The 21,138-nt window shown below is 36.6% G+C and overlaps 1 protein-coding gene and 1 long non-coding RNA gene across 5 annotated transcripts; one reads left to right on the top strand and one right to left on the bottom strand.

Moving 5' to 3' along the window:
• Positions 1–447: 447 nt before the first annotated feature.
• Positions 448–4,346, top strand: LOC120107455. The gene is made up of 2 exons (XR_005509219.1): positions 448–2,817; positions 2,855–4,346. It is a non-coding gene; the product is annotated as an uncharacterized LOC120107455 (long non-coding RNA).
• An 8,683-nt stretch (positions 4,347–13,029) lies between these two features.
• Positions 13,030–19,216, bottom strand: LOC103697596. 4 transcript variants are annotated; one of them, XR_602589.3, is made up of 9 exons: positions 19,040–19,216; positions 18,425–18,554; positions 17,211–17,295; positions 17,049–17,127; positions 16,849–16,962; positions 16,643–16,770; positions 14,717–14,825; positions 13,465–13,572; positions 13,030–13,353 (listed from the first exon to the last, which is right to left on the bottom strand). XR_602589.3 is itself a non-coding variant. In XM_008779486.3 (8 exons), exons 1-8 carry the CDS (start codon positions 19,110–19,112, stop codon positions 13,231–13,233), a joined length of 840 nt encoding a protein of 279 aa, XP_008777708.1. In that variant the 5' UTR covers positions 19,113–19,207; the 3' UTR covers positions 13,030–13,230. The 4 variants fall into 4 exon arrangements, 2 of the variants coding, with proteins under 2 accessions (XP_008777708.1, XP_008777709.1); XR_602590.3 differs by having other exon boundaries at positions 16,643–16,755; positions 19,040–19,211; XM_008779486.3 differs by lacking the exon at positions 14,717–14,825 and having other exon boundaries at positions 19,040–19,207.
• Positions 19,217–21,138: the final 1,922 nt, after the last annotated feature.

Below are 21,138 nucleotides of genomic sequence, written 5' to 3'. Positions count from 1 at the left end.
GTCATAGTTCCTGGCTGTTGAGTTGAATCTGATAAATTGAAAGAAATTAAGATATGAACGACATTTGGTTTTGACATTGTATGTTTCTTTTATATATAACTGAAATATGAAATAGAGAACAAGCTGAACTGTCGACCTGGCTATGTTGAGGACCCCGCCAATGGGGGCAGATACGTTGGCAATTGACTGTCCTGAAGGACTCACCGCAAGAAGATTAGTCGGTGTTGATGACCCTGCCACAGGAAACATGTGGTCATAGTCCAGGATCGACATGATAAATTGAATATGTAAAAGAATCTTTTGAATTTAAGAAATATTTGACTTATACTTTGGAACTGCATATTTATTTATTTTCCACATATTATTGCTTGATTTATCTAGCTAGAGTGTTCATTACTTACTGGGCTGTCTAGCTCATTATACCCTCTCTTGTTGTTTTACAGATTTCGAGAACTAGTCTATTGGGGATTCAAATTGGGAGAGCGACTAGAAGGATTGTGGCACAAGTTATCTTAGATTAGGGTTATTTAAGTTGATTTGTTATTATGGACATTTATTATGATTGGTGGACTTTTATTATTTTAAGAACTAGGTTTCTGCATGTTGGTAAATGATTATTCTGCTGCATATTTAGACTTGTGAGACATTATGACTTGAGTTAGTCAATGGAATAAGATTCCAATTTATTCTCTTAAATTATTTTGGAAATTCATAATTGAGGTGTTTGGTTTAGATGCCTTGCATGCTTGTGGGGAGAGTTTCCTACGGGTGTGCGGCGGTTGGCGCGACCCCCGGCCCGCGATCTCGGGACGGGGGCGTGACAACTTAAGTGGTATCAGAGCGTAGGTTGATAAAATCTAAGACAAAGAATCTGACATAAGATGAGTGTAGGTGGATAAACACTAAGGGCATTGGACGTGAATCCATGTCAATTGCATTGTAAGCTACTTTCAAGATTTTCTATTAAGCCTTGTGATAGATTATGTATGAGAAGGTTACTAGGAAATTATGATTGAATTTACTTATGAGGTTTGATACATTATGGAAGGTTGGGCAATCTATGAATCAAGTTATAATTAGTTAGATGTGGATCTAAATTAAGTGCAAAAGGATTGGCCATAGAATATTATCGTGCATTATGATTATTTATTATTTAAGTGAACTTGTAAACTCAAAAGTTGATATGGAGGTATACTATGATTTTGCTTAATTTTGAAGATAATTTTTTTTGAGGCAAATTAAGATCCATTTATATAAAGTTGTTTAAGATTTGGGCTATGAAACCTTTTTACAGTGCTTGATTAAATATTCTTCGAGGATTGAAAACTGTATGTGGATCATGTATGAAACTCCTGTGTAGATGGAGAATATATTTGGGATAAAATTCTAGAATTTATTCTTTGGCTTTACCGAGAATTTGAAATTTTAGATCTTTTCAAATTACAATATAGATTGGGATTTTGATTGGAAGTAATTTAGTAAATTATGAGAATACTGGTTGTTTAAATTATTTTAAGATGATCAACGATATTAACTCTATGATTGGAAAATATTTTCTGATGGGTTTCCTTGTTAAGGAGAATTTCGTTGTCAAAGAAAAGAATAGTGTTTTTGATTTTGACTGGATATTATCATGTTATTAATAGGTTCTTCTATCTGTTGTAAAAAGAGAGAGAGAGAGAGAGAGAGAGAGAGAGAGAGAGAGAAATCTGGCATCCCAAGTCTAGGATTAATGGTTTCTACATTAGCTGATCTTGGATTTGGAATGTTTTAGCATAGATCTCTTTTCTCTTAAATTTGTAGCTTATGCTTTTGACAGAATTAAGAAATAATTATCAATCTTGAAGAAATAATTTTATTGGAGATTGTAAAGTATTCATCTCTGTGGATTATTATTAATTTAAATTATCGTCTTTGGATCCAAATAATAGATCTTGTTCCTGTCTATCAGAGACTATGTGATGTATATAAAACTTCAATTCAAAGTTTGGATTTAAGCCGATCTAGGGTCTTTTGTCAATATTGTTGCGGTTGCTGATAAAAATCTAGATTTGCATAAAGAATTTGTATTTTAGAGGCTTACATGGTTATGATGAAGGATCTTTGATAAATGCTAAAGATCTCGATGAAGAAAACGTTAGGAGGGATGGTTGAGTTGGTTTTACTCATTTGTATTGATTTAACGCCTTCTAATTTGGACGAGCATTGAGAGAATTCTTCTGGTTGATTTTACGTGGAGTTTGACTTAGAATCCTCTAGTTGAACTGATAAGAGAATTAAGATTCAATTAATTTTGACCCGAGGGTGAATCTAGACGGATGGCTGGAGGTAAAGTCGGGGACGAGAATCAAAGATTTCTTTTTAGGCTTTACGTGGAAATTGAAATTTTGGATCTCTTTAGTTCATAATACAAAATAGTATTTTGATCAAAAAATTATTAGTGAATCCAAAGAATTTTGGTAGTTTGAATCAGAGTGCGCAACGAAAGCGTAGTGGTCTGAACTATTTTTCTAAGTTGGTCAGAAGTATTATTCCTTTAATTCGGCAAGTTTTAATAACAAAAGACTTGATTTGATTTTGAATTTTTGGATGTCGCTGCACTATCTTAGGTTCTCTAATTTTATGTCATGCTAAGGAAATGATTAACATCTTGAGACTAGAATTAATAGATCATCGATTTTGATTTTGGATCTGGAATATTTTGGTGTAGACCTATTTCCTCCTAAATCTAAAGCTTGTACTTCTTCAATTAATATCAACCCTCTATTTGAAAGAACTTGAGGTTGTCAAGTGACTTTGATGAATATTCCACTAGGGGTGGATTAGAGTTATTTATGACCTAATCTAGTGATAGATCGATTAATCAAGAGTAGTTGATATTTTGACAAAGAAACTTGATGTTCTTATTCAAAATTAAGACGTTGATTTTTTATTTATGAGAGAGAGAAGTTTGATTTACATCATCTATAAAAGAATAAGATGAAATTATATTGATAAGTAGAACTATTGGAAGACTGAGGTTAGTCTTCTAGTAGAGAAGAATGTTGTTGGTTCTATGAATAATCTGAAGGTAGCTACGTAATTTTCATCAGTGGGGTTTTCTATTGTTGACAATTCCTGGGAGAATCTTGGGCATCTTAAATTTAGTATTAACGGATTGATGGTTACTTGGTTGGACTTAGATCTGGAAAGTTTTAACATGGATCTCCTATTCCTAATTCTAACATTGTTAATCTGGCTATTTGAAAGGGCTTGAGGTTTTATAAGACAAAGGTTGATCATTATATCATGGAAAAAAAAAATGAGGAGCATTTGATACTAAAGCTTTCTCCTACTTACATTTAACCCATTAAATTTCTATGTAGAATTAATAAAGAGCAATTAATTTCTTCGGAAAAAGAATTATGGCATTTTAATCCAAGGATGGAAGGTTAGTCTTAATTCTGAAAGAGATCAAAAAAAAAAAAAAAATCTTGCTATGAATCATATATGGAAAGGATTAAGTTTTGAGATGCCATGATTTTGCCAAAATCTTGTGAGCTTGCATTTCGAGATGGGGATTGTTTAGGAGCTCGGGAATGATATGATGTTTCCATATTTTCATAATTTGAAACTTTAAGTGAGTTAATTTCGAGGACGAAATTATTTTAAGGGGGGAAGAATGTGAAACCCAAGCTTTGAACCGAACTGGGCCCGGTCCACTTGACCGGCCCAGCCACCAGTTCCGGCCTCACGTGCGTTGCACATGAGGGCACACAGTGAGGAGGTGGAGGGGATCCATCTCGAAGAAGCCGGGATCCCCTGTTTTAGGGCATTCTCCTCCTCCCCTTTGAGACCATTCGAGGTAGAGCCGCCACACCTGAGTTCTTCCTCCTCAGGCTGCCGGCAGAGAGAGAGAGAGAGCGAAAGAGAGAGGGAGATAGAGGGCTTTGGGTCTTCTTCGGTACGAGGGGTCTTCTTCTTCCTTACCGCCGGAGAGGAAGAAAGCCGCCGGACTTTCGTCGGGGCTGAGGTAAGGCCTTCTCCTCCTCTCTTGGTGATTAGCCATGATGTGCTGAGGTTTTGGAGCCGGCCAATCGCCGGAAACTTGGGTCCAAAAATCGGTCGGCCGAGTGCTCCGCCACTGGCCTTGTTCACCGCCGGGAGTGGCCGGGCTTGCTCCGCCACCTCCTGCCGCTGTCAGAGCCGGCCACCACGGCCGCCCTTGGGCCCGACCGAGAGGGAAGAAGAAGGGGGCAGGGGGGTCACGGATCCCCTGTTTCGCCGAAGGGGAAGGAAGAAAGAAGTCGGGGGAAGTTTCTGGAGAAGAAGAGAAGAAAAGAAAAAGAAAAGGAAAGGAAAGAAAAGAAAAAAAAAAGAAAAGAAGGAAAAAGAAAAAAAAAGAGAAAAGAAAGAAAAAAAAAGAAAAAAAAAAGAAAAGAAGAAGGAAAAAGAAAAAAAATGAATAAAGAGAGTGGGTGGTTTACGGGTATGAACTCGAACTCAGGGTGCTAGGCACTTCTGTAGGATCAGCCATGGGAGAATATTAAAATTTAAGTTTTTGTATACATATATTGTGATGGATTTTAAAAGAAGAATATGATTTTTGGATATTAGGTTCTGCGACGGATTTACGGAATTAATTGGATTTATTGAGGATCGCGTTCGCAAGTAAGTGATGTAACCTCTTTCCTAGATTTATCGGCAAAGTAAATATCTGTTTTACGAATCGAATTATTTATGATTTCGAATTTGATGCATGGATTATATGTGTATTTTAGAATATTGTATGATTATGATTGAACGTATTTGCTTCTGATTTGAATTGTGTTTAATTGCTCCGACATTGTATCTTTTGGCTTGGAACACTAAACATAATGTAAGAAAAGATTATGACTTGAAATAGATTCAGACTTGCAGTCGGGCTATGTTGAGGACCCTGCCAATGGGGGCTAATACATTGGTACCGCAAGAAGAATAGTCGGTGATATGACCCTACCACAGGGAACATGTGGTCATAGTTCCTGGCTGTTGAGTTGAATCTAATAAATTGAAAGAAATTAAGATATGAACGACATTTGGTTTTGACATTGTATGTTTCTTTTATATATAACTGAAATATGAAATAGAGAACAAGCTGAACTGTCGACCTGGCTATGTTGAGGACCCCGCCAATGGGGGCAGATACGTTGGCAATTGACTGTCCTGAAGGACTCACCGCAAGAAGATTAGTCGGTGTTGATGACCCTGCCATAGGAAACATGTGGTCATAGTCCAGGATCGACATGATAAATTGAATATGTAAAAGAATCTTTTGAATTTAAGAAATATTTGACTTATACTTTGGAACTGCATATTTATTTATTTTCCACATATTATTGCTTGATTTATCTAGCTAGAGTGTTCATTACTTACTGGGCTGTCTAGCTCATTATACCCTCTCTTGTTGTTTTACAGATTTCGAGAACTAGTCTATTGGGGATTCAAATTGGGAGAGCGACTAGAAGGATTGTGGCACAAGTTATCTTAGATTAGGGTTATTTAAGTTGATTTGTTATTATGGACATTTATTATGATTGGTGGACTTTTATTATTTTAAGAACTAGGTTTCTGCATGTTGGTAAATGATTATTCCGCTGCATATTTAGACTTGTGAGACATTATGACTTGAGTTAGTCAATGGAATAAGATTCCAATTTATTCTCTTAAATTATTTTGGAAATTCATAATTGAGGTGTTTGGTTTAGATGCCTTGCATGCTTGTGGGGAGAGTTTCCTACGGGTGTGCGGCGGTTGGCGCGACCCCCGGCCCGCGATCTCGGGACGGGGGCGTGACAACTTAAGTGGTATCAGAGCGTAGGTTGATAAAATCTAAGACAAAGAATCTGACATAAGATGCGTGTAGGTGGATAAACACTAAGGGCATTGGACGTGAATCCATGTCAATTGCATTGTAAGCTACTTTCAAGATTTTCTATTAAGCCTTGTGATATATTATGTATGAGAAGGTTACTAGGAAATTATGATTGAATTTACTTATGAGGTTTGATACATTATGGAAGGTTGGGCAATCTATGAATCAAGTTATAATTAGTTAGATGTGGATCTAAATTAAGTGCAAAAGGATTGGCCATAGAATATTATCATGCATTATGATTATTTATTATTTAAGTGAACTTGTAAACTCAAAAGTTGATATGGAGGTATACTATGATTTTGCTTAATTTTGAAGATAATTTTTTTTGAGGCAAATTAAGATCCATTTATATAAAGTTGTTTAAGATTTGGGCTATGAAACCTTTTTACAGTGCTTGATTAAATATTCTTCGAGGATTGAAAACTGTATGTGGATCATGTATGAAACTCCTGTGTAGATGGAGAATATATTTGGGATAAAATTCTAGAATTTATTCTTTGGCTTTACCGAGAATTTGAAATTTTAGATCTTTTCAAATTACAATATAGATTGGGATTTTGATTGGAAGTAATTTAGTAAATTATGAGAATACTGGTTGTTTAAATTATTTTAAGATGATCAACGATATTAACTCTATGATTGGAAAATATTTTCTGATGGGTTTCCTTGTTAAGGAGAATTTCGTTGTCAAAGAAAAGAATAGTGTTTTTGATTTTGACTGGATATTATCATGTTATTAATAGGTTCTTCTATCTGTTGTAAAAAGAGAGAGAGAGAGAGAGAGAGAAATCTGGCATCCCAAGTCTAGGATTAATGGTTTCTGCATTAGCTGATCTTGGATTTGGAATGTTTTAGCATAGATCTCTTTTCTCTTAAATTTGTAGCTTATGCTTTTGACAGAATTAAGAAATAATTATCAATCTTGAAGAAATAATTTTATTGGAGATTGTAAAGTATTCATCTCTGTGGATTATTATTAATTTAAATTATCGTCTTTGGATCCAAATAATAGATCTTGTTCCTGTCTATCAGAGACTATGTGATGTATATAAAACTTCAATTCAAAGTTTGGATTTAAGCCGATCTAGGGTCTTTTGTCAATATTGTTGCGGTTGCTGATAAAAATCTAGATTTGCATAAAGAATTTGTATTTTAGAGGCTTACATGGTTATGATGAAGGATCTTTGATAAATGCTAAAGATCTCGATGAAGAAAACGTTAGGAGGGATGGTTGAGTTGGTTTTACTCATTTGTATTGATTTAACGCCTTCTAATTTGGACGAGCATTGAGAGAATTCTTCTGGTTGATTTTACGTGGAGTTTGACTTAGAATCCTCTAGTTGAACTGATAAGAGAATTAAGATTCAATTAATTTTGACGCGAGGGTGAATCTAGACGGATGGCTGGAGGTAAAGTAGGGGACGAGAATCAAAGATTTCTTTTTAGGCTTTACGTGGAAATTGAAATTTTGGATCTCTTTAGTTCATAATACAAAATAGTATTTTGATCAAAAAATTATTAGTGAATCCAAAGAATTTTGGTAGTTTGAATCAGAGTGCGCAACGAAAGCGTAGTGGTCTGAACTATTTTTCTAAGTTGGTCAGAAGTATTATTCCTTTAATTCGGCAAGTTTTAATAACAAAAGACTTGATTTGATTTTGAATTTTTGGATGTCGCTGCACTATCTTAGGTTCTCTAATTTTATGTCATGCTAAGGAAATGATTAACATCTTGAGACTAGAATTAATAGATCATCGATTTTGATTTTGGATCTGGAATATTTTGGTGTAGACCTATTTCCTCCTAAATCTGAAGCTTGTACTTCTTCAATTAATATCAACCCTCTATTTGAAAGAACTTGAGGTTGTCAAGTGACTTTGATGAATATTCCACTAGGGGTGGATTAGAGTTATTTATGACCTAATCTAGTGATAGATCGATTAATCAAGAGTAGTTGATATTTTGACAAAGAAACTTGATGTTCTTATTCAAAATTAAGACGTTGATTTTTTATTTATGAGAGAGAGAAGTTTGATTTACATCATCTATAAAAGAACCAAATCTGGAGGTATTGGACCTTATTCTTATGATAAGATGAAATTATATTGATAAGTAGAACTATTGGAAGACTGAGGTTAGTCTTCTAGTAGAGAAGAATGTTGTTGGTTCTATGAATAATCTGAAGGTAGCTATGTAATTTTCATCAGTGGGGTTTTCTATTGTTGACAATTCCTGGGAGAATCTTGGGTATCTTAAATTTAGTATTAACGGATTGATGGTTACTTGGTTGGACTTAGATCTGGAAAGTTTTAACATGGATCTCCTATTCCTAATTCTAACATTGTTAATCTGGCTATTTGAAAGGGCTTGAGGTTTTATGACAAAGGTTGATCATTATATTATGGAAAAAAAAAATGAGGAGCATTTGATACTAAAGCTTTCTCCTACTTACATTTAACCCATTAAATTTCTATGTAGAATTAATAAAGAGCAATTAATTTCTTCGGAAAAAGAATTATGGCATTTTAATCCAAGGATGGAAGGTTAGTCTTAATTCTGAAAGAGATCAAAAAAAAAAAAAAAATCTTGCTATGAATCATATATGGAAAGGATTAAGTTTTGAGATGCCATGATTTTGCCAAAATCTTGTGAGCTTGCATTTCGAGATGGGGATTGTTTAGGAGCTCGGGAATGATATGATGTTTCCATATTTTCATAATTTGAAACTTTAAGTGAGTTAATTTCGAGGACGAAATTATTTTAAGGGGGGAAGAATGTGAAACCCAAGCTTTGAACCGAACTGGGCCCGGTCCACTTGACCGGCCCAGCCACCAGTTCCGGCCTCACGTGCGTTGCACGTGATGGCACACAGTGAGGAGGTGGAGGGGATCCATCCCGAAGAAGCCGGGATCCCCTGTTTTAGGGCATTCTCCTCCTCCCCTTTGAGACCATTCGAGGTAGAGCCGCCACACCTGAGTTCTTCCTCCTCAGGCTGCCGGCAGAGAGAGAGAGAGAGAGCGAAAGAGAGAGGGAGATAGAGGGCTTTGGGTCTTCTTCGGTACGAGGGGTCTTCTTCTTCCTTACCGCCGGAGAGGAAGAAAGCCGCCGGACTTTCGTCGGGGCTGAGGTAAGGCCTTCTCCTCCTCTCTTGGTGATTAGCCATGATGTGTTGAGGTTTTGGAGCCGGCCAATCGCCGGAAACTTCGGTCCAAAAATCGGTCGGCCGAGTGCTCCGCCACTGGCCTTGTTCACCGCCGGGAGTGGCCGGGCTTGCTCCGCCACCTCCTGCCGCTGTCAGAGCCGGCCACCACGGCCGCCCTTGGGCCCGACCGAGAGGGAAGAAGAAGGGGGCAGGGGGGTCACGGATCCCCTGTTTCGCCGAAGGGGAAGGAAGAAAGAAGTCGGGGGAAGTTTCTGGAGAAGAAGAGAAGAAAAGAAAAAGAAAAGGAAAGGAAAGAAAAGAAAAAAAAAAGAAAAGAAGGAAAAAGAAAAAAAAAGAGAAAAGAAAGAAAAAAAAAGAAAAAAAAAAGAAAAGAAGGAAAAAGAAAAAAAAATGAATAAAGAGAGTGGGTGGTTTACGGGTATGAACCCGAACTCAGGGTGCTAGGCACTTCTGTAGGATCAGCCATGGGAGAATATTAAAATTTAAGTTTTTGTATACATATATTGTGATGGATTTTAAAAGAAGAATATGATTTTTGGATATTAGGTTCTGCGACGGATTTACGGAATTAATTGGATTTATTGAGGATCGCGTTCGCAAGTAAGTGATGTAACCTCTTTCCTAGATTTATCGGCAAAGTAAATATCTGTTTTACGAATCGAATTATTTATGATTTCGAATTTGATGCATGGATTATATGTGTATTTTAGAATATTATATGATTATGATTGAACGTATTTGCTTCTGATTTGAATTGTGTTTAATTGCTCCGACATTGTATCTTTTGGCTTGGAACACTAAACATAATGTAAGAAAAGATTATGACTTGAAATAGATTCAGACTTGCAGTCGGGCTATGTTGAGGACCCTGCCAATGGGGGCTAATACATTGGTACCGCAAGGAGAATAGTCGGTGATATGACCCTACCACAGGGAACATGTGGTCATAGTTCCTGGCTGTTGAGTTGAATCTGATAAATTGAAAGAAATTAAGATATGAACGACATTTGGTTTTGACATTGTATGTTTCTTTTATATATAACTGAAATATGAAATAGAGAACAAGCTGAACTGTCGACCTGGCTATGTTGAGGACCCCGCCAATGGGGGCAGATACGTTGGCAATTGACTGTCCTGAAGGACTCACCGCAAGAAGATTAGTCGGTGTTGATGACCCTGCCATAGGAAACATGTGGTCATAGTCCAGGATCGACATGATAAATTGAATATGTAAAAGAATCTTTTGAATTTAAGAAATATTTGACTTATACTTTGGAACTGCATATTTATTTATTTTCCACATATTATTGCTTGATTTATCTAGCTAGAGTGTTCATTACTTACTGGGCTGTCTAGCTCATTATACCCTCTCTTGTTGTTTTACAGATTTCGAGAACTAGTCTATTGGGGATTCAAATTGGGAGAGCGACTAGAAGGATTGTGGCACAAGTTATCTTAGATTAGGGTTATTTAAGTTGATTTGTTATTATGGACATTTATTATGATTGGTGGACTTTTATTATTTTAAGAACTAGGTTTCTGCATGTTGGTAAATGATTATTCCGCTGCATATTTAGACTTGTGAGACATTATGACTTGAGTTAGTCAATGGAATAAGATTCCAATTTATTCTCTTAAATTATTTTGAAAATTCATAATTGAGGTGTTTGGTTTAGATGCCTTGCATGCTTGTGGGGAGAGTTTCCTACGGGTGTGCGGCGGTTGGCGCGACCCCCGGCCCGCGATCTCGGGACGGGGGCGTGACAGTATTAATACTAGTAATGTTTTTAAAGAAGAATTATGACTTTACAAGAAAAAATTCCAAGGCAGTAAAATTCATTATGAATCTAGTACTTTCTTCTCTTCTGTTACCATAACCCATTTGATTATTCTAGTAGGGTTCTCAGACTTCAATATTCTTTCTGAATTTGGTTCCTAAAGGAATTTTATTCTGGCATATCAACTGGAAGGTAGTCAAATTGCATAGGACACAACCCTTTTTGATTCCAATGATAATAAGTAGTGTGCCACGAATTATAGCAATATTAGATAGTCAGACCATCATCTAAGTAACTTGGGACATGCAAATTCCTAAGAAATGAGAAAGCACATCAGATAAGGAAGAACTTTGATGAAGAATATCTAGAAAATAAAAAAGATGACAAGAATAAGCAAGTATAAAGAGAGTTTGCTTAAAGGATGCATCCTAGATTTACAAGGAGAGGAAAGCTCATAAAGGAGAGAACAAGGGTAGCAGTGGAAAGGCGACCGAGAAAAGACTTTGAAGTACCAGACAAGCTGGGCAAGGTGTTATGATCATGTAGATTCAAAAAGGAGAGATTTAACAAAGGCAGAGTAGCGAGTGACTCCCTCAGAAGGTGACGTAATTAGTAAACAAGCATTGAACTGAAGGATCAAAACAATGATAAGATGATATTATGAACCCTTGAGCTTAGAAATTCACCCGAGGGTACATACTTAGATGCTCAAAGGGAGAGCTAACAGCACCTGCATGGGGAAAATAGTAAGAGATGCTACCATATATGCAAAAAAGCATATAATAATTACAAAAAAAATGTCAAAGGAGAATGTACCCAATGAAGATACAGTAAAACTGTAAAAGGTTAACGTAAGAACATCTTTGGATGAGAATGGAAGAAGGTTTAAAGAGCGTATTTCTCAATGTAAGGTTGCTTCCTCTTGGTAAGAAAATTATATTTAAAAGTACATGGATGCTCAGGAAGAGTATCATGAGAGAAAAGAATATTACTATTAAAGAAAAATGCCCTAGTGAGTTCGTCGAACTAGGTGCACACTGTGACAATAGACTTCCAATAATGCAACAAACATTGCTCCAGTCATGTAGAAGGTAGATATTTAGTATAAGCAGGTTACCAAATAATAGATTGACCAAAGTATCAAGTGCCAGAGATTCTGTTTCACAGAGGGAAATATGAAGGCCAAGTACTTCACTACGCTATATCTGTATCGTCAGACAACACAAGGAAAGACCCAAATAAAATACATCCAACAAGGGTAGAGCTTGAAGGCGAGAATTACAGAGTACACAAATCTACAGTTAGAGATAGACAAATAAGAAATTAGGGAAGGATATGAAAATAATCCATTTCATGAAACACATCAACATTATAATCCAGTATCATAAAGAAGAAAAGGAAAAAAAGTAACAAGAAACTGGAAGCAATAAGTTGAGTAATAAGTACCATAATATGACGAGAAGAATAATAGTGCAATGGTGAAAGTTACTTTTAACCATATCTAATGATGAAAACATTCGGTTTTTCAAGCTAGCTTTATCTTTCAAAAATTTCGCAAGCTAATGCAACAATTATTATGCTCCAGTTTTGCCTTATTAAGTATCCATGGAGTTGCTAGTATGTAATTGTCTAACGCTATTTCATTTTTGCCTCATATATAAGTAAAATTCTTAACATGAGGCTAGAAATACAACTGCTTATACACCAGCCACCTATACTCAGAACACCATGACTAGTCTGCAAAAGTTGACTTAGCAAGATTGACAGCTCTGGAAAGAGATGCAGCCTTGTTATCGCACTCTCTCAGCTAATCATCTGGTTTCCTGTTTGACATTATTCTTGCTGGAAAACATGAGGAGAGCATGTGGTGAGCAAGTACCAGAGACCAGAACCAGTATGCTGTGGCTGCATCTGCAGCTGCAACAGGAACAAGCATTGATAGCCATCCCCATGTAATGTAAAACCTCCCGCCAGCCTCTTCAATTTTTCACTTTTTTAACATAAAAAGCTAAACAAACATCAGATCTCTGTAATACAAAAGCCCACCACCTAAACCCCTACTCACCACTTTTGAAATCACCGGATTAGAAAATCAGTGATCTCCTTTTCAGACTTGTACCAACCCATTTAGCTTGCAATGAGCAGGAAGCAGCATTACATGAAGTTTAAAATCAAGATTATCTGCCCGAAAATAATAATAATAATAATAAAGAAGAAGATTATCAACTGTGTTGAAAGAATCAAAGCTGCTGCATAAACAATGTAATGTCCAAGCAGAATTTGTATATACATCTTTTGCAGATCTCAAAGTTTCACTTCCCAATCAGTTCTGACTAGTGCACTTAAATTCTGCTTACATTTTACCTGAACTGTTGACTACTCAGTGGACTATATTATTCTTGTTCTGAATCAGAGTCCAATGGGCAAGACCCATCATCCACATTTGCTAAAGGATCAAACAATGGCGAGCTTGGATCCGTGCAGCCTGGGACAAGGTTCAACTTGCAGCGGTTTCCCTGTAGAAGAATAGGGTCAGCATCCATTTATGAGGATAATGTCTACTCCATTCTTTTTTTTTTAACCCGAGATTCTTGCATATGATGGAAAAATAGAAGGAATTGTCTTACTCCTTCAGAGTACAAGTTGCCAATTGCACAACTTGCAATCACATTGTTTGAATCTGGAAAAACTGCTCTGTCACAGGCACCTTCTACACTCAATTCTTCTGCCAGACCCTGCATGCATATGTCGTTGACCTTTTAATTATCGATTTTCTATAGCTCAAAACTCCTCTTTTTATCGAATAGTATATATGGAAAAAAGGTAACATGCCAATTGGAAGGCATGTGTGCTAAAAGCTTGACGGTAAGTGAATATGGCCTCAAGTAGTGGCACTATTTGAGCCATCTGGAGAAGCCCCAGGAAAAATATCACACATACCCTGGAAGTTCTTCCAGGTAGATCATTATGTAGCATAAATGAATTTGATGGTATTCTCCTAATGCTTTCAAACAAGTTTTCTTTACCCTCTATGTTGAGCAAATTTGTATTTCAATCTAGATTACTGTCTGTGTCCAGCAGTTTTGTTATTTAATTTATATTACCCTCTACATTGAGCAGGTTTACAAATTAGTTAAGATTCACTAAGGTATAAGCACGCTGTGCAGTGTTTTTATCTGTCAGAGAACTAAGGGATGCCTGGATGTCCTTGTGACGTAATTTGATTGCCTGTGATATCCAAAATTTTCAGTACCATCACGTAGTGAATTTGAGAAGGAATATATTAGAATGCCCTCGCATCTGTCAACAGCAATAGTGCAACAACGACCAAAATAGAGAGATGGACGTTCCCTACTGCTACAACATTGTAGACAGTCTGCTAGAATCAAAGTAAATGAAAAAATGTCTACGGCAGAGCATATTAGCAACATAATTTCTATACCATTATCACATCAAAGGTAGTTTTCCTATACTACCAAATAAAAGACATGCAGCCAGAAGAAAAGAAGGAACTACTTTTGAAAAGAAACTTGACAAACAAGCAGCAAATTCTGAGCAACTACTGTGGATAAAAGGTGCCTATGTGGTTACTTGAAAGCAAGGTAAAAGAACATTAAGTCAACAACCGAAAAGCATCATATGTCATCAAACTGACACAACAACATATATCATACATAATGCCATCTATTACCCCAAAATAAAAATATAAGATTTCAGAGAATCATGCCTATTTAAAAGTAAATGACGGAATGAATGGATAATTTAAAAAGTATGAAAAACAAATGGAGACAAAATTTTCATTGGTGACACAAGATTGTACATTAACTTATTGGTGGTGGACAATGTCATCTTACACTGGATGTTTTTATGTGACTCTACCTGTGTATGCATTACTTTCAAAACATTCCATCTGCCAATATATGGTGTCATGCGTGGATTTCACTTGGTCATCACACCATTCACGAGCAGATATGACCATGAGATGATTCTATAAAAGGAACACAAAGGCAGATCAAATTGCAATTTTTGCTACACTATGAAGTCTTCACATTAAATAAAATGAAACAGAGAGTTGGTACAGAGTGTTTTAGTTCTAACATTATAGTGAATTCAGCCCTTTCAGTGCAAGGATGCACAATGAAGCATGTCTTTTACTCTAGTTGACAGCATAAGCATAATAATTTCTAGCATCATCAAAGGCTACTTAAATTCTATGGTCCATCATGATAATTAGACAATCACCTCAGCCACCCATTGAGGGAAAGACTGGGGGAAAAACTAGGGTATATTCCCATAGCATCATCTATAGCTTTTGGCATACTCATCAATTAGCTATCAGTTTGTGGAAAAAATGTTAATCCTCACTAAAAATATTCTCTCTCTCTCTCAATTAAAAAGTACGAAGAGGAAGGAGGTATTAAACTGGCAGTCAATCAGTCAAACAGTGTTTTGATCAACTAACTGAGTAATCTGAATGACATATGGCATTTATAGAGTATGACAATGATACTTATGCAGATATAGCCACTTCCGTGGAAAACTACCCATAAAAAGAGTACTGCTAAAAATCAACTATTCATTCACCATCAGTTCACCGATCCAGTGTGGTAGTCGAGGATAAATGCAATACACAAAAGTTGGAGTTAGCCAGCACCCGAGGTGCTGTCAATCAATCACAGAATTCCAGATAGGATGGTAAACTGAGCAGTGATATGGTAAATGATCTCTAGCAATTTTTTTTATAGAAGTTTAAATTTTGGATGGGATCTGTGAGAGTTTATAGAAAGAAGTTATGGATGGTAGCACTCAAGATTTTAAATCTTGTAGAATGGGGTGTCCCAGTTTCTTCATGGAACAAGATACCCTGTTGTCCCGCCCCATCTAGGTGGCAGTCCTAGTCAAGCATCCCGGTGGATACCCTCTATCTCTCTCCCCTATGTCCCACGCGAGGCTTAAAACCTTGGTAGCACCTACTAAGAGGTAGTTATTGCTGGAGGTGGCAACGCAAAGGTAGTTAATGCATGATGAAATAATCGGTTCTTCTCTACAAATCTTCAAAGCCACTTTCAAAGGGCCAAACACATATAGGCACAAACTGGACACACATGCACACTCTCTTTATCAACATCAACATCAAATACGACTCTCTTGGCCTTGTATACTAGGAGTAGGATAAGTTAGATTTTTCTCGATTGAAGGTTCATTTCAAGCATGCAATATAGTCATGTTGCCTAAGATATACGAATTCAAAAAAAACAAAGTTAGACCATTTAATTTCCTTGATCTAATTCCTTTCTTTGGTAATCCATTTATCTTTTTAATTGTAATCACTTGGTGAATTGTGAATTGCTATGGATTTTAATTGAGGCAAATGAAGCCGAACTACATTAAACATCTTACAAATCATGGTCGGTTGAAGAAACTTTAAAGGTGTAATCACATCCATATCATGTTAACTGCATGGACTACTTTAGTCAACAAAAACGTACATCATGAATAAAGCAGGTCCTGTTCACTTCAGTATTTCTTGCATAGCATCAGTTGCATGCTAAGATTGGGCACAATAAATCATCCTTAAACTGAAAACAACCTTGTCTCTTTATTTGCAATTTCAAAAGACTAAAATCAACTGCAAGAACTATAGATTCGAGTTCTAATTACGATAGAAAATTTTGCTCAGGCTGAACTGTACAGTTCCCTTTTTTTTTTCTTTTTCCCAGTTCCTTTTTCTTTTTTCTTTGCGTGCATGACAACAGTATAACTCTTCAATAAACATTACACAGGAAGTGCAAATCAACAATTTACCTCATTGAAAAAGCTTATTGGTTTGTTTCGCCACATCTTTAAAAGTTGAAACTGCAGTCTGTATGGACCATCCCAGTCAACTCCATTTGTGAACGAAAAACTCAGGCTAACAGCTGCACAATTTGAAACTAAACACAGTTATAAGAAGTTATTCATATGCTAGCATATTACTAGAGAACTACAAAATATTTAAAAAACATACGAACCATGTTTAGGAACACGTATCTTAATGGTAAATATCGGAGGGTCGGCTTTCCCACGATTTTTCCTTGTCATTACTCTTGGCTCACCACCACACATGATAGGCTGATTAAATCCACCTGTAGGATTTTGAAGTCTTCATGTAGAATCTAGAAAGTTTATGACAATTACATGTGAAGCTACCCGCTTAGAGTGATGTATATACCATTAAATGCAATCCCATATTCATCATTTGGAAACAAATTATTTGCAGCAGGATTGTAGAAGAGTGTTATAGTCTCTCCCTGTCAAAGGTTGAAGTGAATTCTCAGTGAGGTCGAAACAAAAAATCTAGAGGTATCGATAATGAATTGAACTCCAGACATACAGAAGTAGGAGGAAGGCCGTTCATGGTTTTCCAGAACACAGGAGCCATCCCTAGTTCAAATTCAGACCAAGTAGGTAGAGAATACCTGGGTTCAAAAGGTCAATGTACGTGGCTTGAAATGATATAAAGAAATCAAACGGAAAATGATCAACAAATAAAAACTAAAAGCTCTAAGCATTTTTGCTACAGCAACTTGACGTAACAAAAGAGAAATGGCCCTTATGCATTCTAAAATTAAAATGAAGGTAAAACAGGGAATTGTCCTAGGACTTGATTTGATGTACCAAAAATCCTCTGGAAACTTAACTTTTATGGAAATTTCAGTGTAGCTACTATATAAATTTATTAAATAATCACTTAATCTTCATGGTTGGCGTAGTGACGATTTCGTCTTTTTGTTTCTTATATGAAGATAGGTTTTCATGCTCTCATAATCTTTATTGCAAGAAGTTGGCTTTATGATACCATCATCACTACTCATTATCCTTTGTTGACACTACAGCTTCCTCCTAATCATATCTATCCTCATCTCTTCCTTCATGAACCTTAAAGATTGTCACTCAAACTGAAGCCTCTTTCCACATTGAGCCTCCTCCCAATTTTATTAGATATCCCCATACCATTTAATATCCCCCACTCTATTCTCAATTGTGCAACACCAACACAGCGTTTGCTGTTGTCGAGAACTATCTTTCCTAATTTTACATGATATTCCTTTTTTTTCTTTTTGTAGCAACATGGTGGTAATTGTGCCATCACCAGGGTTCAAGGGCAAACTCCTAGGTGAGTGGCGCCAACTGATTGAGTTAATAGCTGTTGGCCATTTTACATCATATGTCATGTTGCATTATCTGTTATCATCTATTCTCATGCTAGCAATCCATTACATTTTTTTCATTAATATTGCACATATAAGTTAAGAGAGAGAATCAAAATCAGAGCCCCAAAACTTCCAACATAAATAAGCTTTCTACTTCTCTCTTGCTTAAATAGAAGCACATACAACAATCTTAAAGCAACAACAGAACATTATGTAAGAGATTTGCCCAACAGATCGCTTGAACAGAGGAATAAAAAAATCAATAATGGAAAGAATTATTCAGTTATGTGATGCAGAAGTTAGCAAGAAAACAGAGAAGAATTCTAATTACCTCATCTAATTTAAAAAATACAATTAAAAGTTAGAGGATACAAATGTGACTAAGAAGGCTTACTCTTTGAGTTCCTCTGTGGAAGGCACTGCAACAGCACTAACTTTGCGGACCGTCTTACAAAACCTTTGCTTTCGGCCATATTTTGGAAAGTAAGCACTGACAAAATTAATAGCTTGACAGGACGACAACTCTGTTATGTGCCATTGGTTGTTGGAAGCAAATATACGAAATATGAGCATCTTCTTTAACATGAATATTAAAGAGGAGCAATTTCAAAAAAGGGGTGTATGCAGAAAAATTATCACGATAGGTTCCTTTTTAACGCCCCCTAAATAGAGAGAATAATATGAGTTGAGCAGCAATTCTACGAGACCAGTTTGAGCCCAAATACTATCAGTGAAACACAGCGCATGCACGTAATACTCTTTTAGTTAGAGAATCGAATCGGATATTAGTCATAAACATACCCTTGCCGGAGATGGAGGAAGCGAAGGCGGGAGGCGAGCAGTAGGGAGAAAACAATCTCCCATTTGAATGCTCTCCTCAGTAGGTCGCGGAGAAAAACTACACCAGATGCAGAGTACAAATCTTCCATTCTCTTTGTATGCGGTTTTTTTTTTGTTTTACAAATACCTTGCTAAATGAAGCTAGGTGATACGATTAGGAAACACATACCCTTGCCGGAGGTGGAGGAAGCGACGGCGGGAGGCGAGCAGTAGGAACGGAAAGGCAGCAGCGACGCCGCCATCGCGCGAGAGGTGTTGTGTGGGTGAAGCGAGGAAGTATGAGAAGAATAAGCGGGCACAGCTTGGCACTTGGCAGTCACCACCACAAGTTGTGGTGAACGCCGAAGATAATGAGGAGAGCTGATGAAGATTTTTTTCCAGCCAAAATGGATATTTCTCCGTTTTTTTTTAAAAATCCTTCTTTTTACCAAAAAATAAAAATACCACGGATATGAAGGCACTTGTTGTTGGGGGAGCCAAGTATCAAAGCTTGAAGTCGCGTAATGGCAAGAAAACCTGTGGGTGAAATGATTGCCCGGCAACCACTGAGATGGTAGCCCATCGAGGGCGTGGCCTTACTTCTAACCAAATAGTTCCGAGTTTGAAATACATGGACGTCGATTAAATTATGGAGATCGGATGCTTCCTGCTCGAACATGGGGTCTGGAAGGGCGTATCGCTCTGCTGGTAGCCTCGGTGGTACCAGATGTGACGTACTCACACGTGGTATTCGTGCCGGAGTCCAGATGAGTAACCGAGCCGAACCCACAGGTGAGGAGGGAATGAGTAAAACCGGACGGAGTGCCCAACACACGATCATTTCTGCTCGCATCGAATATTATTCTGACGGGGTGGGTGCCCAGTGGGGGCTGCTACGCGGGGGTGGGCTTGTCCCTTCCTTCCTCCTTCCTCTTTTGTAAAGTAAAAAAAAAAAAAAGATTGCCTGGCCTCCTCGACAAAAAGTATTAAGAGAGAGAGCCTATCATAAGTGTAAGAGCCAATCAAACCAAGTATGAAAATTGAATAGGGTTAATCATTAGAAATACAGTTCTGATCTGGTTTTCTTTCATGATCTGCTCTAAGAGTTATAATGATTTTTGTCACTTGTAAATAATATGAAATTATATTGCTGCCATTTTTATTATTTTTTTGTTATTTTTATTATTTTTATTATAATAAATCATTACAAAACGGATAACGACCGTTATTTTACTTGTACTTGTTATATCCAAAAAATAATATTATTTTATCTAATGAAAGTGAAAAAAATAGCGATGCCACTTTGATGTTGTTACTTGTTATTTTTTGATTATAGCACTATTATAACTATCATTAACTAAAAAATTTTAGAAGCTGCTTAACTTGTAAGACAAATGGAGCTGTTATAAAAGTCGTCTATAGCTATTACGACATTTCGATGGTGCTCATTAAGAGGAAATAATGCTTTATTTAAAACTTTTGTTATCACGCCTTAACAAAATAGAATTGTTGTCCAAGTTGAAGTTCAACATATTCGACTGATCAAGAGATGTATAACTGTAGTTTTTTTTAGTCCCACATCTAAACGAGACAAAGTATAAAAGAAAAAAGCATGCAGTCAAAGAAATAATACTTATCAGGGCGGGATCTTATTGCAGTTTGAGGCGCGATGGTTTACCATCTCCCCCAAGTTGGTAAAGTGGAAAGCAGGGAATACGCACCCAATTCCAAAAGACCAAAATTTCTCATCATTGGCTATAATTTGCATTAACAACATGGTTTGCAATGGTGGATTGGTATTATTAGCTTAACCAAAGCCAAGACCTTATATCACGGTTTAATGGCACACCCATCATGTTATGAACAAGCACATGGCTCAATAAAGAACTACCGAAGAGAGAAGCATTCTGTTCTAAATAATTATACATCTATTCGTATATAACACCAACGAGATATATCATGATTGTTCGAATCATGTATAGATATATAATTTGAAAATCATGACTAGGAATAGAAAATGTTATAATGGTTCCAAAAGACCCCTATGATGCATGTAAATGATAGGTAATAATTATTGCGATTTTTTTAGCAAAGTGACTTTAATTTATTTATCATATGTAGAGGAAACTATTTCTTTTACATTAGATTTTGATTAATGTGCAAAGATGTTGATTAAAATAATTTATCATTTGTAGGAATAATCTTTTTGCAGAATGAAAATGTTATTTTATTGCCGTTTTCCATAATTTCCTACTAAAATAAGTCATAATGGCCATTATAACAACTTTT

Source organism: Phoenix dactylifera, unplaced genomic scaffold (genome assembly GCF_009389715.1).
Source record: "Phoenix dactylifera cultivar Barhee BC4 unplaced genomic scaffold, palm_55x_up_171113_PBpolish2nd_filt_p 000870F, whole genome shotgun sequence".
NCBI classification, from domain to species: domain Eukaryota; kingdom Viridiplantae; phylum Streptophyta; class Magnoliopsida; order Arecales; family Arecaceae; genus Phoenix; species Phoenix dactylifera.
This window is presented reverse-complemented; position numbering and strand designations above follow the sequence as displayed.

What these genes read in the sequence shown, in the direction of transcription:
- LOC103697596 (XM_008779486.3), bottom strand. Translation starts at nt 19,112, where the DNA reads ATGGCGGCGTCGCTGCTGCCTTTCCGTTCCTACTGCTCGCCTCCCGCC. An exon ending in ACGGCCTTCCTCCTACTTCT is followed by an intron (nt 17,128 to 17,210) that starts GTATGTCTGGAG and finishes AACCTTTGACAG; the next exon opens with GGAGAGACTATAACACTCTT. An exon ending in CAATAAGCTTTTTCAATGAG is followed by an intron (nt 13,573 to 16,642) that starts GTAAATTGTTGA and finishes ATATGCATGCAG; the next exon opens with GGTCTGGCAGAAGAATTGAG.